Below are 21275 nucleotides of genomic sequence, written 5' to 3'. Positions count from 1 at the left end.
CCCAACTCTGTAACTCTTGAAGTTACTAGGCCTGTTGAAAATAAAATTTAAAACATAAGCAGGAAAACAGTGAATGCCTCTTTTAACCTTAGGGAAAGATAGCCCAAAATAGTCTCAAAGCCACGGGAAATCATGTTCCAAAAGAGAAAACAGGACGCTTCTTCTCTCAAAAGGGAGGCAAGAACCAGGCTGAGTCTGCTTCTCAGACTTCAGGTAGCAAAACTCTCTTGCTCTCAAGGAAAGCCAAGCATGCTTATGAACTAAAGTTTCACTCCCATTCAATTTCATAGCTTCCTTGTGGTAGGTTCTGGTCATGCTGAAGGTATTGCTTGTCCATGTACACACACACACACACACACACACACACACACACGTCACAGAAATTCATAGCTGCTGCTGCTTCTTTTACTCCAGATGAGAATTATTCCCTCTCCCCCTCCCCTCCCCTCCCCCTCAACATTGCAAGTGCCACGTTTTGAGCTTCCATAGGCTTTCAGTAGCAATAAAAAATATTTTTTTAAAAAATGAATTTTTAAAAAAGACAATTTATTCCATTAAATATGAGATCAAAGCAAAAGGAAATCATCAGGATTTTAATTTGGTAAGCCCTCATATGATCACAAAGGGTGGACAAAAAAAATTGCCAAGGTTTTTTAACAAACACTTTGGCCGAAGGAGTCGTTTTTTTCCTACTTTAAACTGCCTTCTTTCCTTCAATCTTTCACCAATCTTGTTGAAATTTTCAGGATATATAAAACCAACATTTATTTCTGGCACATGTAAATTTCAGGAAGATTGGTGAAACATTTTTGATTTCATGAATGTTAAAATGACCAACCCCCCAATTACTCCTTCATTATGGTAGAATGCTCCCCCCTCCCCTGTTAAACCTTAACTAAGGATGCACGGCTTTGCATCTTTAAATATAGATATACAAGACACAAAAGAATGCAGGCTCTTGCATAGCTCCAACATTAAAAGTATGTTGTGTTAGCAATGTGAATGGATGAACTAGATTGCATCATTGTATTAGTTCTCACATGGGTCCTTTCCTAACCACTACAACTTCCTTTGTAAGCATTTAAAGGCTTGTAATGTAGTCTCTTTATAGATACTTCTTAAGTACTACAGTGCCCAGAAGTCTCCATAAGAAAAAATGAGAAGTAAAGGGATCCAGGAAACAAATAGCTAGAAAGGGGGTTATGAAAGAACTAGAAATTAAAAGAACTTTTACAGGAATAAAGAAGTTAATAGAACTGACAATTGAAAGAGATTTTTTGTTAGACAATTTTCAAAGCATTAGTAGTGGTTCTAAGGTAGATGTTGCTTGGATCACAAAAAATATTTTTCTTATATTCCACTGCTGTAACACAATATTGAAAGAAAGAAAGAAGCAGAAAGAAGGATTTCTGTGTGGTATGGTGTAACTCAAAACAGAAAGAGAGTGACGTCCTTCCATATACCACTCTGGACACCATACAGGGGCTGTGTGTGTGTGTGTGTGTGTGTGTGTGTGTGTGTGTGAGAGAGAGAGAGAGAGAGAGAGAGAGAGAGAGAGAGAGAGAGAGAGAGAATAATGATACTGCTCATTTGCTGTCCTAATCCCATTTCTTGGTTGCACCTGGTTCATCACGGCCAGCATAACACAGTGCATGGCTTGGCCACACATTTGTGAGAAATTTGTGTATCCAGATTTATGTCCATGTAGATTGCAGCTTTATTCCTTGTCTGAACAACTTCACCAAATGCAGCATGATAACGGATTATTATTGCACATTCTGCAGCACACAATAATTCTATCCACTGCTAGTTAAATGTTTAAATAAAAGTTTACCTTGGGAAAACAGGAAAATGCAAATTGAATTGAACAACAGCACAAACCTCATGATGACAGAACTGGAAGAAAGAAGGGAAATGTTATTTCTAGAAAAAGTACTCAACACATTACTTTTGACAAAGGCATTTATCATTTTTATTTACCGTAGTCTGATACCATCGGTTCAATGAACAATGTGTATTTTGAATTCAAAGTCAGATTTTGGTTCTGTTTCATCAAACCTGCAATAGAAACAGGAACTGAAGAAAAAACTAGTGAATGGTTAAAATGGGATGAATCATAAAAGTACATTTAAAACTCAGTATAAAATGTGGGGGGAGAAGGGGTTCAGTACCTAGTTTGGTACAGGGAGAGAAATGGTGTTAATTACAAAATATGGAGATTGACTAAGGGAGAATGTCATGAACATTCTACCAGTTACAGTGGTGATGAAAGTCAACAAAACATTAGTGCCAATTATGGAAGTGGCTAAACTTCTGGCATCACAGAAAATGCTGATGCTGCAAAGTGTAGAAAGTAACATAGAAAAAAAGGAAGTACCCAGAGATCCCAGAGTAGAAAGAGAAAAGTTGCTGGTTTCACCAGAACTGACAATTTGATACTTGACAATGACTTGTAAGATAAGGGTCTTTGAAAATGGAGAGCATAACCCAATTTAACATACAGGAGGGGAAAAACTTTTGTCTCTGAAGGGGATGAGAGCATTTCCCACCTTTCAAAGAATTAGTGATGAAGCAACAACACTTTCAGTAGACATTGGGATCAAATGTTAAATAAAATACTCATTAAGATTAATTTGGTTGATGGTAAAGATGTAATTTCACACATGACTGTTTACAGTTAATTCTCATAAATCTGAGAAGAAAGCTAAAGAATCATTAGTGTGTGATTCTTATTCACAACATAATGTGAACATTGTTGACAATGAGATTCTATTTTTGTTTTGTTTATGTTAGGATTGTTGTAGTGTCTATATTGAAATTTCCCTTTTGCACTCCTATCTAGATTTTATTTCTTGCCTATTATTATTATTATTATTATTATTATTATTATTATTATTATTATTTATATAGCACCATCAATGTACATGGTGCTGATTCCAAAATGATCATACACTTCTCCCCTTCCCTCAATCCAACAGCTGCCCAGTGCATTCTGAAAAAAACCCCCCATCAAGTTGGAAAATTTAAATAAACTTGCAAGGAATATTATCACTATAAAATTTAAGCTGATACCCTGGTCAAGCAAAGTAGATAAAGGTATTTCAAAGATGTAGCAAGCATTTCCGTTACAATCCTCCAGCCTCAGAAAAGAATAGGTACAACAACAGTATATATATGCTACAGTACATATATATTGGCTTTTAAGATCCAGACTGCCAAAGGAAAGTAGTAATGCTACACTGTACATGTGCAGATCTGTTTCATATTGTAGGTCACACATCACTACCTTTTAAATTAATGAACTACTTATAAACCTCCTTATGCTGCTCTAAATAGCAATGACATTTTCGAATAAACATAGATCTGGCCTCTATGTAGCTGGCTAGTACCCAAGTTTACTCTAGCAAAAACTTTCCATTTAGACTGCGCATGGAAACCATAGTGACCTACACACAAGGCTGCCATGAATTATCAGTTAATCTTGATCTATCGTTTGTAAGTCATGCACTATGCTATACTCCTTCATCACCAATGTAGAAAGCTTCATTTGGGCATACCAGGCCTCAAGTGTGGCAGCTTGTAGCAAGCCTTAGCCTAGAATCCTGGAAAGGGGGTATACAATTGTCTATGGATAGGTTTCTCTTACTGAAGTCAGATCAGTTGCTACATGATGTATGTCTCTCCATGGAGGTAAGCTGAACTGGTACCTAGAGAGAAGAGCAACTGAGAACACAATAAATGTTGTTTTGAGCTCCTTAGAGAAAGGCTGGCATATAAATGTGAAAAATACATCGGATATTTGTCCAGGATAATTTCAGAGTAATAAGAGTGGGACAAGTCACTACAGAGCTATATTTCAGCCAGGGACTGTTTGTATTTGGCCTTCAAGTCTGTTCCAGAAGTCATTGGAATGTCCTACAACCTCATTCTCCCATATCATGAATGAGCTAAGATGCTTGTTCTTTGCATCTATAGCTCGGTTGTTAGGGAAGTATGCCTTTGAGAAGGCACATGATCTCTTCTCCTTAGCAAATACAATCTGTCTTTCCACCCTATCCCTCCCTCCCACCCACTCACTCCAGTAACAGAGATTCCAGGTCACAGGGCATGGCTTCTAGGAAGGCTCAAGTACCATCACATCTTATTCTAAAAGTTGAACACCGGACATTCATCTGACAACTGTATGCTTAGTTTCTTATATTTTAGTAACATCATTAATGATCAAAGCATTAGGAACATAGAAAGCTGCCTTATTCTGAGTCAGACCATTAGTCTATCTAGCCCAGTACTGTCAACACTGACTGGGACTGGCTCTCCAGGGTTTCATGCAGAATTCTTTCCTAGCCCTTCCTAGAAAAGTGGGGGACTAAATCAGGGACTTCCTGCATGCCATGCATGTGCTGGATCAATGAGATATAGTGTGCTCCCCACCTTAAAGCCCTGTCAACCAGGTCACTTGGTGTCTAACAAAACCAAGGAGTTCTGCAATTGCTTTGATTTCCTCTTTCTCCACTCCAAGTCCCAGTACATGCCAAGAAGATTGGGTTATGTTTTCCCCATTCTCCAAAGGCACACATTCAGTTAATTCAAGAATTGCTTCAATAGCATACTGCCCTCATACAAAACAATGGTGCAAATACGTTTAGAATATTGTGCACATTTTGGTCACCACACCGAAAAGAAGGACATTGTAGAGTTGGAAAATGTGCAGATAAGGACAATCAAAATGATCAAGAGGCTGAAGCAACTTCCTTATGAGGTAAGGTTACAACACTGGGACTGTTTAGAAGAAGGGCAAATGCAGGGAGACAGGATAATGGTATGCAAAATCACGCGTAGTGTGGAGAAAGTGGATAGGGAGATCTCTCTCTCCTAATTCTAGAATCTAGGACCATCCCATGAAACGAAATGGTGGGAGATTAAAAACAGATACAAGGAAGTACTTCTTCACATAGTGCATAGTTAAACTATGGAACCACAAGATGATGTAGTGATGGCCAAGAACTTGGATGGATTTAAAAGGGGTGTTAGACAAATTCGTGGAGGATAAGAGTGTCAATGGCTGCTAGTCATGATAATGATATGCTAGCTCCAGTATCAGAGTCTGTGTACCAGCTGCTGGGCAACATGTGTAAGAAGGTGCTGTTCCACTCTTGTCCTATTTGGGGGTTCCTACAGGAATCTTTGCTGGCCACTGTAGGAGCAGAATGCTGAACTAGATGGGCCGTTGGTCTGATTCAGCAGGGCTGATCCTTATTGTTCTTACTCGATAGCAAATTTCCAGACACATCTAAACAGGCCCTCACTTGCTCTCAGGTTTTACAGGTGAGCAAGGGAATTCACTCTTGATGATCTAGTACAATGTTTGGGGGGGGGATAAAGATGTTTTCATGACACTCTTATCTCAACTATAGATCTCTGCTTTAGACTTTCAGGGGGAAAGTGAACACTGAAAACAGCCTATGGACTCATCAGCAAACCATCAGTCAGTGCTTGTTAATATTGGTTCTTAGATCAGTATCAAGAAAGGGGTTTAAATATGCAGAGTTGTGAATGGGACTTCAACCATATGAAGGTTTGAAAGGGATCAGAAATGCATTTACACACACATGGCCAAACACACACAGTGGGACAACTGTGTTTTCTTAAGTATGTGTTTGCTCCCCCAATAAGTGAGAGTGGCATTCTAATTCTTACACACACACTCCAAAAGAGACACATAGGGAAGAATGAAATCCCAGCCCAAGCCCACCTTAACTTGCTGTGTTCTCCATTTAAGCCGTCCCCCTTCCATACACACACCCAGCCTAGCTCCAGAAATAAGCAGAGCAGGCAGGAAGCTGCTAAGCTGTGGACTTCAGCAAGGCAAGGGGGGGGGGGGCGCGGGGCAGGGCGTGCTCCCCTCCCTTACATGCTCCTTTTTGTATGGCTAATAGACCCAACTTCACCACTGCTTAAGACGCTGACAATGATGAAGATGATGAAGATAGTCACCTTATAAAGTGCCTAAACTTTTCTAAGCTCTGTACAGATATTGAAAGATGACTCACAGGCTGACAATCTAATTACAATGATACAGAGGAGAAAGGGGAAGAGGAAGGAGTTGCAGCAGCAGCTCCTTCTCTGGATGATGGATGAGACCCACAATGGCCCCACACTTCTGATTCCTCCATTCCATGTCCAAGCTCAGACTAAGTGGCCAGATTCAAAGTCCTTTGAATGGGATTTTAGATTCTAAAAATGGCTCTTTTAGTTAATATTTTCTGTGGCTTTCATTGTGTGTGTGTGTGTGTGTGTGTGTGTGTGTGCGTGTTTGTTTAAACTTATTTTTTTTAAAAAAAGATGTTAAAAATGTCAACACTTTTTAAAAAATCTGAAAACCCATGATTTATACAATACTGCAACATTCCACATTTGTCTGAGTTCAACCAAGGGCACAGGTGCAGAACCTGCGGCCCTCCAGACTTTGCTGGACTACAACTCCCATCATCTTTGACCATGCTGACTAGGACTGATGGGAGATGGACTCCAACTGATTCTCCAGGCCTGTTGTAGAGTATGATCCAGATAGGGATTTTGCCCTTATTATCAGCACACACATCATCATCTTCATCATCCTCATCTAAATAGTTGAAGTGTATTCAAATCTAGAACAAGATGCCCTTGAACAAATGCTGCTAAAAAACGGGTGGGGGAGGACAATTCATTTGGAAATGTCAAGCAATAGGTAGAGCTTTAATCAACTGCTGCCTCCTTTTTGATGGAGAGCCAACTAACAAAAAACCTTAGACCATTAGGCTTGAGCTGCAAAGCTCTCTAATTCTATTTCTAATAAAAGACTAGCGCACATGGATAATAACCATAATCTTCATAAGAAAACAGATATATTTTTTTAACAGGAATGTAATGTCAGCTGTTATAAAGAGCTGGTGCAACGAGTAGTACAGGCTTTCACCATCATTTGCCAATGCAGATTTCATTGTAAAAAGGCAAACCAAATGCGGATTCCTATTTATTAGGACTATTTTGGCTGAAGCCAGAGACCTACTTATTTTAAGCCTTGCAATGCAACTACAACACATCTGCTCTTACAAATCATGAGATCTGAGGGGGAGGGGGTGAGTCAGAGAGGCTTATGTTTGCTTTGACTTAGAAGTTCTAAATCTCTAGCGTGAAGAAAAGTTCCTCCGGTTCAGACAGAACTACTAAAGAGGCGGCCCTTTACGCTGGCTGGGGTCTTTGGTGTCAAATGCTTTTGCAACCCAAACTTACGTGGGGATTCAAATCTGCGGTCAGGAATCCCATGTTCCCCAACCTGGTGCCCTCCAAAGGTGTTGGACTACAACTCCCATCATTGCAAGTCAGTATGTCCCATGGACAGGAATGCTGTGACTTGTACTCTCAAACATGTGGAGAGGTGACTGTGGTGTTCTGGAAAACTGATCGGGGAATGCTGTTCTAGAGCAAGGGCAGGCAAAATGTAGATCTCTAGATGTTTGGCATTCAACTCATAAAAGTCTCTGTCAGCATGGACAGTGATCAAGGATGCTGCAAATGCTGTGACCGCAGAGGGTTTTTCTTAGTGTTCAGCAGTGTGAGATCAAAGGCAGAGCTACCACCTAATAGATTCATGTGTAAGGAAGGATTATTTTAAAAACTATTGGTGAAAATGATTTTTGTCCTCACCATAACATGGGAGTTGCAGCGCAGCACAACTGGAGAGTACTAGGCCGGAGAAGGATGGTTTATACTTGGATCCTATACATGTCTTCTCAGAAGCCAGTGCCACTGAGTTTACTAGGGCTCCCCCCCAAGTGGTATAGGATTGCAAACTAATCTCATCTGAAAGGAGTTCAAGACACCCAAACTAATCCTTTTCTGCTCCTCTGTCACTCTAATGAGATGATGTATTGTGGGGAGTGAACAGTATATTTTGTATGAACACATTTTAAGAAAAAACATTGGTTCTTTGAAGGGCAGGGTATTTACCAAAAGCTGAAAGTGCCAGCCCTTGCTCTGGTTCTACATCTCCAACAAATAGTGCCCCTTCTGTTATCAATCGTGCTGCTCTATGCGAGATGTGTGTGAGAAAAAAAAATTGCGCAGCCCCTGTATTTGGTAAGGATATAGAACAGCGTTCCCTATCTTGCTGTTCCAGCTTTCCTGTCCATGGGACATACTGACTTGCAATGATGGGAGTTGTAGTCCAACACCTTTGGAGGGAACCAGGTTGGGGAAGGGCTGCTCTAAACAAAAAAAGAGAAGTAGGTGGCCCTAAGTTGTTCGTCATCAGTTTTCCACAACCCCACAGTCACCTCTGCATATCCTATTCTCCATCCTGTCCTCATGGTTTATATATGCTTTGAGAGAATGAGAATTTCACTGGCACTTTCTGCCTCCTTAGGGAGGATGTGGCGTTATAGGCCTGTGAGCCTTAACTCCCAATTTCCCTGCTTTTTGGAGTTTGGTTGAAAACTGTAGAGCCTTTAACGTTGTTTTGTAAACTGTAGGTTTTTTGTTTATTGAATTTATATAGAGAAGAAAAGGCTATTGAGCACATGCTGTCTGTAGGAATTCATTTTTAAGGGCAGAACTGAAATGAGCTCACACAAAAGGCCACTCCTGGTTACTCCAAGATTTCTTCATTTCAGTGGCCTAATTTAGGTGGGGAAAATTGCTATTGGGCGCGTTCAGAAAACACCTTAAACCATGGCTTTAACCACAGTGGTTAACCCAGAAAGCCCGGCCGTGTTCCGAAGACACCTTAAACCACAGCTTTAACCATGGTGAATAAATCAAAAAGCCTTATTCACTGTGGTTTAAGGTGTCTTCTGAATACAGCCTGGCTTCCTGGCTTAACCACCATGGTTAAGCCATGGTTTCAGCTGTGTTCTGAATGGGCCCATTGTTAAAACAGTTGCTATTGTTAAAACAGTCAAAAACGCTTACCAATCTACTGCAAATTACTGAGAAAAATCCTGATCTACCTTCTTCCCAGGCCTTTTGGTCTACTTTTGCCCATATATACGTTATCCCAGTGCTTCTTAACATGCTCCAACTTGGGGTTTTATTACTACATTCCCTATTAATCACAATTTGAATGTGACCCAAAGTTGGAGTTTTTTTACTGTGTTCTCTAAGAATAACAATTTGAATGTGACCCAGTTTTGAGACTAATCCAATATCGGGAAATCATTTTTTTTCTAGAGATAAAAATGCTCAAGGTCGTGAAGTAATCAAATCATGAGGATCATATTGCCACTCTGCGCTGCTTTGTCTAACAATATTCTGCTCTTGTATGGCAGCTTTACACTGTGTTTCTCACACATACACACAAAGTATTTTACTGCATGCTAAAAAAATCTATTGCAATCTTAAGCTGCATTAACACAAGCATGGTGTCCAGGTCATGGGAAGTAATAGCTCCATTTTGTGTTAGGTCGCATTTGCAGCACTGGTCAAAATCCACAATAAGTCCTTAGAGTAAACTCATTGAAATGAATGGGACTAGCTTCAGTTCCATTTATTTCAATATGTCTACTCTAAGTAGGATTTAGTCTGTGTGCAGTCTTGGGCACCACATTTTAAGGAGAGTAATGAACTGAAGATCATCCAGGGAAGAATGACCAGGATGGCGAGATGTCTGGAAATCAGCTACTATGGGGACCAGTTGATAGAACTGAATACGTTTAGCCTAGAGAAGATTAAGGGGAAACATGATAACAGGCTGAAAAGCTGCAATGCAGAAGATGGAACAGACATGTTCTCTGTTGATCCAGAGGACAGGGCTAGAGCTAATGGGTGGAAAATGCAGAGAAGCAGATTTCAGCTAAACATTAGGGAAATGGGCTAATAGTGAGAGCCATTTGGCAGCTGAATAGACTGCCTCAGGAGGTGGTGGCTTCTTCTTGACTAGAGATGTTATGCAGAGGCTGGACAGCAAACTGTCAGAGTGGCTGTAGCAGCATCCTGCATTGCAGAGCCTACATTAAGCAGGGGGTTGGACTAGCTTAGCCTTCCCAATGTGTTGCCCTCCAGATGTTGTTGTTGTTGTTGTTATTATTATTATTATTATTATTATTATTATTATTATTTATATAGCACCATCAATGTACATGGTGCTGTACAGAGTAAAACAGTAAATAGCAAGACCCTGCCGCATAGGCTTACATTCTAATAAAATCATAATAAAACAAAAGGAGGAGAAGAGAATGCACCAAACAGGCACAGGGTAGGGTAAAACTAACAGTATAAAGTCAGAGCAAAATCAAGTTTTAAAAACTTCAGGAAAGAGAAAGGTTTTTAGCTGAGCTTTAAAAGCTGCAATTGAACTTGTAGTTCTCAAATTATTATTATTATTATTATTATTATTATTATTATTATTATTATTATTATTATTATTTATATAGCACCATCAATGTACATGGTGCTGTAAAGAGTAAAACAGTAAATAGCAGGACCCTGCCGCATAGGCTTACATTCTAATAAATGTTCTGGAAGAGCGTTCCAGGCATAAGGGGCAGCGGAAGAAAATGGACGAAGCCGAGCAAGGGAAGTAGAGACCCTTGGGCAGGTGAGAAACATGGCATCAGAGGAGCGAAGAGCACGAGCGGGGCAATAGTGTGAGATGAGAGAGAAGAGATAGGGATTTGGACTATAGCTCCCAGTATTCCTGGACATGGGTCATGCTGGCTAGGGCTGAATGGACTTGAAGTCCAAAACATCTGGAGGGCACCAGGTTGGGGAAAGTTGAACTAGATGATCTCTAAGGTCTCTTCCAATTCTATGATTTTATCATATAATGATTTCTGCAACTTTCTACTTCATGTACAAGTGGTGGTAAACTTATGTTTCCTGTCGTGGGATGGGAAAGAAGTGGTCCAAACATTCTTGATTTTTAAAAATACATAAGTAACCAAAGAAGCAATCAAAATGGGGTATGGGAGATGACTGATATCAAGCACTCAGCCAGGAAACATATAGCAAAATTATAGTCTGAAATTATATGGACACTCACCTGGGAATAAAGCCCATAGAACACAGTAAAACTGGGAAAACATGCATAGGGTTGTACTGCTAATTTCTCTTGTCATAGAAGAATTGGCTGAGATGATACGAAATTCATGCATGTAGACTACTGGAATATTGAAAGGGCTAATATTTATTATAAGTGTTGGCTTTAAAAACAACAACAACCATCGGGGTAGCAAAATGGATCCATAATAACAATTATTAGCTAGCATGGATAACACACAAGCACAGTGTGTTGCTTCAGGTATTTACAGACATTATGAAATTTGAGGCATCTAAGGTTAATGGAAAAGCCAGCAAAGAGCAAGATAGTGCATCACTCATTATATTTGTTGATTTGTATGAGTGTCCATCACTTTCAAGCGATCTGTTCTACATTTGCTCACTTTTGAATCACAATATGAGGCCTGGAAGCCCTTAGGTTTGTACAATTCTGGGCTGATTTTTGTCTGGAAAAAAATACATGAGATCATACCCCAGTGGACTAATTCACTGCACATCCTCACTAATTCACTGCACATCTTGTCCTCTACTAGTCTGCCATGATACTGAAGTGGACCATTGTTAAAATCCCAATGTCGTGCACACAGATGATTAATTATTTGTGGCTAGTAAGTCAATGTGGGCACAACTTCAAACTGCTATAATGGGCAACTCATTCCCCAACACATTCTGCAGTATATTCACTCCAGCAAAACTATGTATATATGTACTATTATCCTTAATTCATCTGTGATTTTTTAAACTGATAAAGAAAAGTAGTAAAAGTTAAATAGAGAATAAGAAGAAGAAAAAGAAGCTTGTTATGAATATAAGAGGCTAGATATCTATTTAAATGATAAAAGCAAAAGAGAATTGGTTAGATTTATATAAAGGGGAGGAATAAATTTTGTTTTACCTCTGCATATTTTCCATATGGACATTTTGTGGGATTGGCACATAGGCTGTATTTATTAAAAAGCATTAATGTTCTGCTCTGCAGTCAAAAGGCTCCCAGAGTGCCTTACAATAACCAACAATAATTACATTTATATCCCTCTTTTTTCCTTCTTGCAAGGAACCTGAAGTGATTTACATGGTCCTCTTCCTCCTCTTCATTTTATCCTCACAACCACCCTGTGAGGTAGTTTAGACTGAGGCCTTAGCTAAACCTAAGGTTTATCCCGGGGTTGTCCCTGCCTGCTCGCGGGATCCCCTGTGTGTCATTTACATGAACAGGGATGGCCCCAGGACGATCCCGAGATAAACCTTAGGTCTAGCTAAGGCCTGAGAGTCAGTGACTGGCCAGTAGTTACCCAATGAGTTTCAACACTTTCACCACTATACCACACTGGCTTTTTCCTATAACGCCTCATGCCAGTCCAATTTGTCAGGCTTGAGGGTTTTCCCATTCCTGCTACTCACTATCCATTAACTGGAGATACTGGCACTGCATGTGGGACCTCACGTGTCCAATGCATGTATTTCCTCACTACAGTCATCTTGTCTTTGCAGGGGCTAAAGTTTTGTCTCATCTCACGGGACTGTCACATTGGTCTGACTCAGAAAAGTAGCTACTTTCTTCTCAGCTGCTCCAGGAAACCTATCTCTCTGAGTCTCTCAGCAAAGCAGATGAACTTGCATCAGCGATAAGATCAGCGAGTGGCATTTACGGAAAAAGTATCCATTTTATTTAAGATCTTAAGTGTACAGGTATGCCTCCAGGAAACTGGCATGGTTCCTAAGGCACGGTGACAGACACAGGAGATAGCTATCTGCCCATTTTGCTGCACTGAGTGGAAACAGGACTCTGTTTTCAGCTGCTGCTGAAGGTACAAATAAATCCCTTTGATTTTTGAACTGCAAGCAGCAGCTGCCCTCTTTTGGTAACTGCACCAGAGGGTAATTTCGAAATTGCCTGTGGTCATTAGAACTCATAGGTACCATTGTAAAGCAGAAATAGTTCCATGGAAAGGTGACATGTTTGCCCACTAGAAAAATAATAATCCAAAACTCACAGTAGGGTAATATCTTTATTGGAACTAACCAAATCTCTCAGAACAGCGAGCAATCATTCAGCTCCTCCAGAACTCTTTTCAGGCTGGGTGTTAAGCAAAAGGGGAGTGAGCACAATGATGGAGGAGTCTCAAAGATGGCAGATGTTTGTATTCTGGCATCATACCCAGGTTTTTCTCCCTCCCGTCCCCTCTCCCTGTCTTGCTTAACATCTAGCTTAAAGAGTTCTGGGGATCTGAAAAACTTGCTCACTGCTCTGCGACTTTTTTCTTAGTTCCATGGAAAACTACAAACGCTATATGCGTTGGGTAGGAGAAGGTATACAAGATTCAACCTTTCATGGAATTAGAGGGACAGAATAGACTAGTCATCAATTGAACCTTTGAGCCAAAGAAAGAAATGGTCAGAACTGGACATATAGCAACCTGAATCCTCAACATTCTTTCCAAAAGTTACCAAACCTGGAACTGCTAGCACTCAGCTCATTATGCACCCGCAGACACACTAGATTCACCATCATTTCAGAAAGGCATGCCTGGTTCTACAGCAGCCTGGCTGGGAATGATGGGAGCTATAGTACAACACATCTCCAGCTTGGGGGAAGGCTGTTCTTAAGTGTCACAGCCCCATATATATGACCACAAATTAAAAGGAAAGGGTGCTGAAACCAGGGGAGGCTGGCAACTCCAATTTTGGTGGGGCTGTAAATCCATTCTGGGTTTCAGTCAGAACTCCAAAGGAAGTGTCCAAGGTGCTGTATCAAAGCCCAAAATATAGGTTCAGCATCTTGGATAGCTCCTTTGGAGTTCTGGCTGGTTCTGACTGAAAACCGAAGTAGATTCATGCCTCCACCGGAATCAGAGCCATCAGCCTCCGTTGGCTGAAACTCAAGCGTGCCTGCACAAGTTACATCCTCTGCGCTCAGGAGGCGACTTCCCGAATCCCCGAAGCGTGTGGAGGGTTGTGAGTGCTGTTACTTAGTGATTTAAAAAAGCAGTCTCTTTTCTCGATTACTCTTCATATTGCACGACTTAGCCCAGGCACGTCGCAGTTTCTGGGGCAAACGAAACCCTGTCTGCCGTATTCCTAGCAAACACACCCACCCACCAGTTCGGCTGAACTCTACATGGGATCTGCAGGCTGCAGCGTGATCAAAACTGCGCCAGGGTAATGATGGTGGCAGCGATACACGCTACGGTCCTACGCCCAGCTCCTCTTTCGCGAGCACCCGGGGTTTCCAGATCCTTCAGAGCGCAGCCGTATCCACTTCCCTGCTCTTTGAGCCCAACTCTGCGATGAGCTGCCTTTGCTGGAAAGAGAGCAAATCACGAACGAAGCGCTTGTGACTTACCCGCAAGTCCGTTTCCTTTGCAGATTCTTGCTCAGCTAAAAGGATAGAGAGCAATTGAACTGTGCAGCAATTTTTTCCAGGAGGAGGAAGAAAGGGAGGGAGACAGGAAAGTGATGACAACCGTTTTCTGCCGGGCGCTCCTTTCACCGATCCCTTTTCCTCTCTAGGGCGCAGAGGGCGCTGCAGCACAGGCAGATCTTGCACTGGTTGGTTGCCCCAGGAAAGTAGCTGTATGGGGGGCAGTTTACCCCCTCCAGCGGGACCTGCAGAGAGCTACTGCCATCCTCCCCGCAGTGCTTTTAACCCTTCTGGTCGCTGGGTATCCACCGATCCTGGACGAGGAAGGTGCAGCAAGAAGTCCACAAAGAAACCCCTTCCCAGCCTCACAAACCTCCACCTCTCGCACGATGCAAACTCTTGACAACGTGCCAGTGGAGTTGGGGGTGGAGGACGTGCTTTGCTCCTCTCGCTCCAAGTCCGCCAAACGTCTTTGATCACGGTGGACGAGCCTCCTGGAGCTGCGAGGTGCAACTCAAGGCGCTGCCAGCCTCTTTGGAAGTGCGAAAAGTTCCCCTGGAAATCAGGAGACGCTCACAGCAGCAGAGGGGGCTTTCCGATCCAGAGGTATGCACCTTTAAGGTGAGGAATGCAGAGCAGGAATGTCAACAAGCAATTACACACTGGGGTCAGAGGGAAGGGCAGAGGAGGCGGCTTGTGTGACAAACCCATCCTTGCTTTTCTTCTGTGCAGCCAGTTGGGTATTTCCAGGAAGAATGTCCTCACACTGCTCCCTATGTATCGATCACCTGTATTTAAAACTTCTCGATTGCATGTGGCCCTCTTGTCTTTTGTTCCTGGACTCCTCTGGGATAATGGATGTATCCCCTTCCATGTCGAACGTAGAACAGTTCGACACATTAATCATGTTTGCTGCAGATACGCTAGTGTCATCTGACCACCAGATGCCACCTTTAAACACTTGTGTACCAATCCACAGCTTTCTGGGGTGTGTGTATGAATGAATCTTTAAAGGGTGCTCATTAGTCATTTCCACACTTCCAGTTGGAAACACCAAAGTTCAACAGGCATGATGGCTGTGCAAAGCGTAGAGCTGTTCTTATCTGCATCCAACAAAACTGGTGGAAAAACCCACTCACCTTCTGGTTCACTCACTCTTGGTGGCTCAGCCATTGGGGCTTTTGTGCTGCAGACTCCTCACACAATGATTTAGAAGTTCCTCTTCCTCATCATGGTCATATGAGCTTTTGTAGCCCCTGAGACATGGTGAGGTATGAAAGTTTTAGCCAGCTTGCCATCCCCTACTGTGGATTATGAGGCTCATGGAAGGGCCTATTATTGCCAGGCTTGCATCCACTGACCTAGATGCAGTGATGCTCCCTTACTAGCATTCTCTTTTACAAGAACTCCACCACCAGAAGAACTGATACAAATTTGTGTCTTTCACAAGAACGATCTGCAAATGGAGAAGGATCCATTGTAGTGGACATGAGAGTAGCCTTGTCCATGGGGCTGATTCAGAGCATATGATCCATAACCACTCCTATATTTAAGCAAGGTGCACAAAGTCGCTCATGGTTGTGTGTGTGTGAGAGAGACACTATTTGACCTGATGGCACTTAATCCCTACTTTTAGGATTGCTGCCCTAGAAGAATAAGCACAAAGCGAATCAACTGGATTTCAAAAAATGGCAAACAATTCAGAAAATAAAAAATAGTTTTATTAACTATTGTAGCTAAATAAATTTCAATCTTTTCTTGTGAAAGGTTTTAATTATTTTTGAAAAATCAAATTAGATTTTCAAATTAGATTAAACACATCAAAAACTTAAACACAGAATTTAAACCTAATTATCACACCCTTCTTGGGCTGTTTCTTTTTTAATGAAATAAAACATGCTTTAGATGAATTTCCTTCTTGGCTTGGGTTATTTCTTACAATATGAAGCACAATTCCTTCTACTCAGGGGGCATGATACCTCATATGAACACTGTGAACGCTAATCTCTGTAACATAAAACACTAGTAAAAGGTAATTGGTTTCACTGATAAGAGATGGTGAAGAACCAAATATTGCCGACACCCTCCTCTGAAGGCTAGCATTGTGACCTTAGGTTTATCACTGACTGCATGACGTAGTTACATCCTAACATCTTCTTAACAAACCACAGTTTAACAGCTTTAAATATATTGGGTGCAATCTATATTCTACTGAAGGTAATGCTAAAACTCCCATTGACTTTGATGTCATTCTGGATTTTTATTTCTTTTCTTTTTTCACTCTGATCCTAAATACATTGGCCTTATTGTTTGCCATAAACCAAGAATGGGGAACAGGTGATCTTCCAACTGCAACTCCCATTAGCCCTAGGCAGTATAGTGAATGAGAGAGGATGATGGAAGCTGCAGACCAACAACATCTGGAGAGCCACACATTCCCCATCCCTGCCACAGACCTTCTTTCCAAGGAAGAATGTTTATGACTGTAGGATTAAGACAGTGTTCTGGAAAGTACAACGGATAGTATGCATTTAACAGTATATTAGAAGCATAGCTTTATTCTTCTAAGGACTTCATAACTTCAGGAAGTTTATCTTCACCAAAGTGGTCTTTTAGGAGAGAGTAAATAATCCGTTCAAGCTTTTCAACCTGTGGTAGGACAGAAAAAAATCATGGAATAGTCTTATCTTAAGAGGATGCACAACCTTTGAGTCCTGAGAGCTTCTTCAAGTGTCTGCTGGGGAGCCAAGGACTGCACACATTTGCATGCACTCACACACACACTGCCACTAGCAGAAGGGGGAACCTTTTTCAACTCATAAGTAAGCAGGACTGAATCACTTAACAGCACTTTCAAACAGTAAGCCCCTGGAGGTCTACTCAGAAGTAAGCAAGCAAGCCTCAGAGGTAAACAGGACTGAATCACTCAGCAGTTTTTCCCCAGGCCCCACCCCTGTCTCTTCAGCAGGTAAAGCTATTAATTAAGTAAGAACCAAAGAAAGGGGGTGGGGGTCTGGGGAAGAAGCTGGTAGAAAGATCAGCTAAGCTGCTGCAAGTGGTGGGTGCCAGTGGCTTCGCCAGCCACATCCGGAGCAGTTCACAAGTTATTTACTTATTTATTTAGAGTATTTTTATCCTGCACCTCAACCAAAAGGCTCTCGGAGCGGCTTACAATGTATCAATAAAGAAGAACATAAAGAAGTTATGTTCTTCTGTCTTAAGTGTCTACGCAAAGCAGCAGTTTTTCATTAAACCTGCTAAAGAAAGTAACACTATGTGGCCTCGTTTATACTACATTCAGTGTCGTCGTCGTTACTGTTTGTATTCCACTTCTTATGCAAATAATATGCCTCATTGAAGAGGTACACACATTTTTGTTTGTGGGAGAGGCAAGTAACAAATAAATATATTATTTACTTATTTAAATATATTGTTGTTGTTGTTGTTATTATTATTATTAAAGCATTGTCTGAATGCTAACCAAGTTAATGGAGAAGCCAGACCTGGCTCCTGCATTAACTTGGTTAAATTCAAAGACACTTTCTGTTGGAGGAAGAGAACCTTTGGGTCCAGCTTCATAAAAATCAGCTGATGAAATAATACACTAAACTTCTGAAGAAAATTTTGTTCCCAACTAAAATTTCAATTAGAATCAACATTTAGGTGATCAACACAATGACCTCTAAAAATTCACATTTTGTGCTAGTGTCTTATTTTACAAAAAGTTGTCAGATTATTCAATTATATGTCTTGCACAGTTATACAACTGGATAGTCTGGCTATTTTTGTCTATTGATAGATATACCCTTACACATAAAAGCAGTATTGAATCAGCTCTGCAAGCAATTAGTATTTAGAAACAAACAGAACTTATTGAAGCTTACTTGCTTTTTCAACTCTGTACAGCAGCACTTAGACTTCTTTGCACATTCTAAAAGAAAAAATGTATTTAGCTTCTTGTTTCATCAGTAACCAAGGCATTTCCAATTTTGTAAATTAAAATACTAACTGCACATATTTTTGTGCATGTGGTAACAGATAACATCCACAAGGAAATGGCTACTTACGATTCCCACTGTTGCTATATTTTGCCAAGTTTTCAATTACTAACTGGTCAGCTACATCCAGAATACTATTTTCACATTTTTTTTGGGCAGTTACTGCATGAATATTCTCATTAATTCCTTTCACTGTAATCATCACACACTCATTCAGTAAGAGACATTTCAGCTTCTCTGTTGCTGATATGGACCACTTCCCATCTGGTTCCATAATTCCTAGGATAAAGATAAACTTTACATTCAAGTCTGAATTATGACAGCCATAATTGTATACATTAGTGACTCAGAAGTTCAATGGAGCTTACTCACAGTTAAATGTGTATAGGATTCCATTCCAAAATCTAAAAATTGTTTACAATACCCTTCTTACTGTTAAATTAACTACCATTAAAATAATGGAAGGCACCTCTCTCAGATTTGAGTACTTTGCACACACCCCTCAAGTGAACTGCTCCCCACCCTCAAGAATATTTTTAGCATAGTTTGCAATCATGCTTGAAATGGACAAAAAACTTTATCAAGTAAGAGACTGAACGCTTCATGCCGTTTCACATCATAAAATGCTCTTCTTTACAAAGAATATCCAAAAGCAGCACACAGAAAAAGTTAATACAACTATAACTGAACAGCCCATGCAACAGTATTATATTTCAAAACGAACACTAGTAGTGTTCATTAGAACACTGAGAGTTAAGTTTCTGTAAACATATGTAAGTATATAGAAATATTAATTTGACAATCTAAAATTAAAATCAGACATTTACCTGCTAGGGAACACTTAAGAATCTGAAACGGTAGTTCCAAGTAGGGAGTAGTTATAGGTACAAGTCTAGAAAATGGCAACACCTCCACATTTCCATAGTCTGCATATGCCACTTTCACTTCTGACTTATGAATTCCCAGAACAACAGCACGGTACCATTTGTCATCACCTTAAAAATAGTAACAATAAAAGAAATTAAACTCTGCGTCCCACCAACACGAGACATACATTATGGTGGGACAGGGTTTTCTCTGTTGTGGCACCCCACTTGTGGAATACCCTCCCCTTGGAGGCCTGACTGGCACTGACACTGGCTTCATTTCCGTGCCAAGTTAAAACATGGCTTTTTATCAAAGCCTTCGAGGGCTAACTTCTCCATGGTTACACATTGTTTAATTGTTTTTAATTGTCTTACTGCTTTTAAAAAAATTCTACTGGTTTTAATTTGTTAATGATTTAATACATTTTTAACTATGTTTAAATTGTTCTGATTTTATCTGTACGCCGCCCTGAGATTCTAGTGATAATAGGGTGGGATACAAATGTTTAAATAAATAAATAAATCATTATATGCACAAAGCACCCAACTGCATATCCCTGAGTTTTGAAGATTCTCTTAAACTTGAAACTAGTAAGCAATGAACTCAACTCATGTTTTCTTGACTAGTTAGATTTTCACAACTTTAGTATGTTTTGGAAGCCATGAGTCAAAACTAGGTTTCCTTTAGATTAAATAAAACCTGCCATTTGATTCTTATCATTTGTCAACCGCCCAAGTCAGCTCATTTGTGACTAATTTACATCACAGAAACACCACACCACTTGGACTGAAGAGAAGTGAGGAGACTGGTGAGTGAGTTGCATGCTCACCTAATTCCAAACACGAGCAGGCAAATGTCTCCATAACACAGAAACGCTACTGCAGTACATGTCTATTGCAGGAGTAAGTCATACAATAAAGTTTAGAGACTTAGGCTGGTACTTCTGTGTGAAAATAGGATGTATGCAGTTAAGTGATCTCATTCTGTGGTTTAAGAAAAAGACCAGCTGCTTCAGATCACTGAAGGTCAATTTGTATAATCACTTCAGTTGGTCATTCAACTACTGATGCAGTAATGTTTGCCACTTGAAAAACTGGATGTCATCTTGGTAACCTACCAAGGATATGGTTTTCTTTTCTGCAGTATCTTTTCACCCAACAGGGCTGTCATGTAATAACTGGAGGTTACTAAATTTTAAACTCAATTATTTTGTAATGACACAACTTTCACTAACCCATATCTCCCCTTTTCACAGGCTGCAACCTCTACAGGATACTTCAAACCCACCCACCCCACATACTCAGTTTTCTAAGTTCATTCTCTTACCTGAGAACCTGGCACAACAGGGTTCACCAACACTTGGTTTGAAGATGTGATAATCCTGAGAGTTGCAGTAATCTGCAAGTTCAGTCATTAGCTTATGGAGTTTTTGTGGATCCACTAAAATGGAATAGAAATATAATGTTCTACATACTACCCACACATAAACCATCAGAACCTCCTATGATTCAGAAGTAACTAAAACAGCATTCAGGAGCAGCTAAAACAACCATGGTTTCTTGAGTAAATACACATAGTAAAGAATCCAATTTGCAAGTCCAAAGAAATTCCTCTTGAACTTTTATTTTACAAAATATGCTTATCAGCATTTTCTTCTTTTATCTTTAATAACTCAAGTCCCTGGATTAGAAAGCTTTCAATTCTAGAAATCTATAATGTTTTGCAGTCCTTCATGCAGATTGTTTTTGCACTTTTTCAGTACAGATGCAGAACTACTGCTAACTTCAAATTGAAGTTTAACTAACAATGGCTGGTTCAAATGCAACAAGAACCAATTGTTTCAGAACTAGGATCTGAAACCAGTTTGATTATAGCTTGTTCTTATTAACCATAGTTTAAACAAATCACAGCTCCACAAGTCGGGATATAATCGGGAACTGTGGTTAGTTTCACCCTCACCATTTGTTTTGACAGTATCAACCTGCTATTTGGGTCCAATGAATACCTTTAACTTT

The 21275-nt window shown here is 40.5% G+C and overlaps 2 protein-coding genes across 2 annotated transcripts in view; both read right to left on the bottom strand.

The window, feature by feature from the left end:
* Window positions 1–15568, bottom strand: part of VWA2 (von Willebrand factor A domain containing 2) — a 50744-nt gene extending 35176 nt beyond the window's left edge. The window contains exons 1-3 of the mRNA XM_063133255.1: window positions 15551–15568; window positions 14769–14950; window positions 1835–1896 (exon numbers count right to left, since the gene is read on the bottom strand). Of these exons, the coding sequence (XP_062989325.1) occupies window positions 1835–1896; window positions 14769–14950; window positions 15551–15568 (262 nt within the window). The remainder of the gene's footprint in view (window positions 1–1834; window positions 1897–14768; window positions 14951–15550) is intronic.
* Window positions 15569–16235: 667 nt separating this feature from the next.
* The window catches only part of TDRD1 (tudor domain containing 1), a 35512-nt gene continuing 30472 nt past the window's right edge, over window positions 16236–21275 (bottom strand). Inside the window, exons 20-24 of the mRNA XM_063131571.1 lie at window positions 20587–20700; window positions 19221–19388; window positions 18463–18672; window positions 18280–18326; window positions 16236–17044 (exon numbers count right to left, since the gene is read on the bottom strand). Of these exons, the coding sequence (XP_062987641.1) occupies window positions 16952–17044; window positions 18280–18326; window positions 18463–18672; window positions 19221–19388; window positions 20587–20700 (632 nt within the window). The 3' untranslated portion in view covers window positions 16236–16951. The remainder of the gene's footprint in view (window positions 17045–18279; window positions 18327–18462; window positions 18673–19220; window positions 19389–20586; window positions 20701–21275) is intronic.

The sequence above is a fragment of the Elgaria multicarinata genome, chromosome 8 (genome assembly GCF_023053635.1).
Source record: "Elgaria multicarinata webbii isolate HBS135686 ecotype San Diego chromosome 8, rElgMul1.1.pri, whole genome shotgun sequence".
NCBI lineage: Eukaryota > Metazoa > Chordata > Lepidosauria > Squamata > Anguidae > Elgaria > Elgaria multicarinata.
The sequence above is the reverse complement of the archived record's forward strand: the minus strand, read 5'-3'. Positions and strand labels throughout refer to the sequence as shown.